Raw genomic sequence first — 3,253 nt, 5'->3', positions numbered from 1 at the left:
GAGGAGTAAAGCAATATCCATATTTGTGCCACAGCGTAGCAGGAGTCGAGTCCCTCAGAGCGACATCAAATGTCACTTTTATTTCAATAAAATAAAATAGAATAAAGATCTGTACCCAACAGCAACAGGTGGCCCCGTTTGGCACAAGTCATTTATCAGAGCAGAAGTGCTTTGTGTGAAATGAATGGTCAATCTGTCTTTAATCCCTTGTATTGTAGCTCTCACTTTTTAGCCTTGTAGGTCTACTGTCTCAATACAGTATCCAACCAACCAATTTTTCTGGACTCACTCAAAACATTATTCTCAACTTTCATACATCTTCCTCCTTTTCAAATTCTGAATTGCACATCAAGGTTTTAAGGCTAAACATTTCAATTCAAAATCAAATCCACAATGCAAATGTACATCCAATTCATTTTCCTTTCTTTTTTCTCTTTGTGTGTCTGTGTGATGTCTTTGTGTGCATTCTCTCTGTCTCTCTCTCTCTCTCTCTCTCTCTCTCTCTCTCTCTCTGTGTGTGTATGTGTGTGCCTGCAGGCTGTGGGCTGGAGTTCCTGCTGGTTCTCTGTGGCCTGGAGCTCTCCTGGTCCTGCCCTCGTCACTGTATCTGCTACACTGCGCCCAGCACCGTCTCCTGCCAAGCCCACAACTTCCTGTCCGTCCCCGAAGGCATCCCCCCTAACAGCGAGCGCATCTTCCTGCAGAACAACAAGATCCACCGCCTGCTTCGGGGCCACTTCAGCTCCACCACGGTCACTCTCTGGATCTACTCCAACAACATCACATACATCGAGCCCTCCACCTTCCACGGCTTCACCCTGCTGGAGGAGCTGGATTTGGGAGACAACCGCCACCTGCGCTCCTTGGCTGCAGACACCTTCCACGGTCTGGGGCGGCTCCATGCACTGCACCTGTACCGCTGTGGACTCAGCGCACTGCCTAATAATATCTTCCAAGGCCTCCGAAACTTACAGTATCTCTACCTGCAGGTACTGTACAAGGGGATTCCCTGACTGATTATTTGCTCAAGCGAAAAACACCACATAAGATTGTAACCACACTCTCAATGACCAGGAATATGGATTCAATGCAAAAAAGTATCTTTATTGAAGATGCTTTTCTTCATGGAAACCACCTTCAATAAAGATCCATTTGTGTATTGAATCCATAGTCCTGGATCTTGTGTGGTTAAAACCATATATAGTCAAGTCAAGTCAAGTCAAGTTTATTTGTATAGCACATTTCATACACAGAGGCAATTCAAAGTGCTTCACATAAAATGGTTGACAGGAAAAGAAAAGAAAAGAAGAGAATAAAATGGACATTTAAAAGCATCACAACAAAACTTTAAAAAAGAGTATAAAAGGTGCATTAAGCAACAGGCGCAGCAGTTGCAAAAAGAGCTAAAAACTTATAGAGGACTTATTGGGTTTGCATAGTAGCTGTCAGCAGTTAAAAGCGACGGTAAACATAAAAGTCTTTAGTCTATTTTTTAAAAGTAAGTAAGGTTGGGGCAGATCTGAGGTCTTCAGGCAATTTGTTCCAGCTAGCAGAAGCATAGTGGGTAAATGCAGCCTTCCCATGATTTGATTTGATCCTAGGGACAGTTAATAAGCTGGAACCTGTTGACCTAAGAGTTCTAGACGGTTCATAGCGTGGGAGCAATTCAGCTATGTATTTTGGGCCTAGGCCATTAAGTGATTTATAGACTAATAACAGTATTTTAAAATCTATTCTATGACACACTGGCAACCAGTGTAAGGACTTAAGAACTGGAGTGATATGAACAGCTTTCTTAGTCTTTCTTAGTCTTTCTATCTATAGTATAGATAGTGTTCTTCGCTTTAGCTTTGATGACCTCCTTGTGGTATCCAGCACCTCTTGACCTATAGTATAATATGCTATGCACCAAGACTTCTCCTTTGAATTTGGATTGTATTTGCCTTTGGTTAATTATACCACAAATAGGCTGCTCATAGAATGCTGTGTCAGAAAATGTCATAAGATGTAATCCTGTCTTTAATTATTCTCTCTATCTCCTCAGGATAATCATCTGAAGTTCCTGCAGGATGACACCTTTGCGGACCTCCACAACCTGAGCCACCTGTTCCTGCATGGAAACCGTCTGTGGAGCCTTCACCAGAACACCTTCAGAGGCCTGAGGGCTTTGGACCGTCTGCTTCTGCATCAAAACCAGGTCCAGTGGGTTGACCGTCTGGCCTTCCATGACCTGAGACGCCTCACCACCCTCTACCTGTTCAACAACTCCCTGATAGAGCTGTCCGGACAGTGCCTGGACACGCTGCCTGCTCTGGAGTACCTACGCCTCAACGACAACCCCTGGTCCTGTGACTGCAAGGCCCTGTCGCTATGGGAATGGTTGAAACGCTTCCGAGGTTCCACGTCTTCGGTGGGTTGCCAGGCACCGGCTGATTTGGTTGGGAAGGACCTCAAGCAGCTTCTCAAGGAAGACTTTCCCAACTGTTCGCCGACAGTACCTAATTCCGAGTCCAGAGCCCAGAGTAAGACCAACAACTTATCTGGCACGGTGAACCCATCTCTAAATGGAAGCGTGGTGGTGGGGTCTGGGGGTCAGACACGTATAGTGGACCCCTCGAGGCCCGGCCGCTCTCGGAACTGCACCAAGCCTCGTACTCGGGCCAGCAAGGGAAAGGTGGACAACGAGGTTCACTCAAAGGAGGTCATGGCAGACAAGGAGGATTCCTCCCCGGATTTCACAGATGGGGGCAAATATGACCACACATCCCCAGATGGCACCATCACACGGAGGAAGCACAAGTGCACTCCCCGGACCACTGTTCGCCCCCCTAGTGGGGTGCAGCAAGCCAACAATAGGGCAACCCTACCCCAGTCCTTACTATATCCCTGTGCCCTCTTGGCGGCCTTGGTAACAATAAACATGGACTACATTCTCCGTTGACCTGCAGAGGGATACACAAATGCTAATCAAGGAAAAAGCAGCCCTCAGACCCTCTCTTGCTCCTGCACTACAAGGCCTGTGTGTCTTTTACGTGCGTGTGTGAGTGTGATTATGTGTGTAACATGTTGTGTAGGGAGCTTTACTGTTTAGACTCTGAAATAGGCATCCGATCATCATAACATCTCGAGCAGAAAGACTCACAGTACTGTAGGAGGGACCGAGTCACGGAAAGACTAAAGGGGGAATGCAGACCAAGCTTGCACTGCCACTAATGCCAGTATGATTTCACCTTCAGTTGTCTTGATGTATCTT

General features: G+C 46.5%; 1 protein-coding gene across 1 annotated transcript in view; it reads left to right on the top strand.

Moving 5' to 3' along the window:
* The window catches only part of rtn4rl1b (reticulon 4 receptor-like 1b), a gene marked incomplete at both ends in the record, with an annotated part of 4,502 nt that extends 1,561 nt beyond the window's left edge, over positions 1-2,941 (top strand). Inside the window, 2 exons of the mRNA XM_083636707.1 lie at positions 538-989; positions 2,045-2,941. Coding sequence (XP_083492833.1) covers positions 538-989; positions 2,045-2,941 — 1,349 coding nt within the window. The remainder of the gene's footprint in view (positions 1-537; positions 990-2,044) is intronic.
* Between the last annotated feature and the right edge of the window lie 312 nt (positions 2,942-3,253).

Source organism: Poromitra crassiceps (assembly GCF_964638095.1).
Source record: "Poromitra crassiceps genome assembly, chromosome: 5".
Classification (NCBI taxonomy): domain Eukaryota; kingdom Metazoa; phylum Chordata; class Actinopteri; order Beryciformes; family Melamphaidae; genus Poromitra; species Poromitra crassiceps.
The sequence above is the reverse complement of the archived record's forward strand: the minus strand, read 5'-3'. Positions and strand labels throughout refer to the sequence as shown.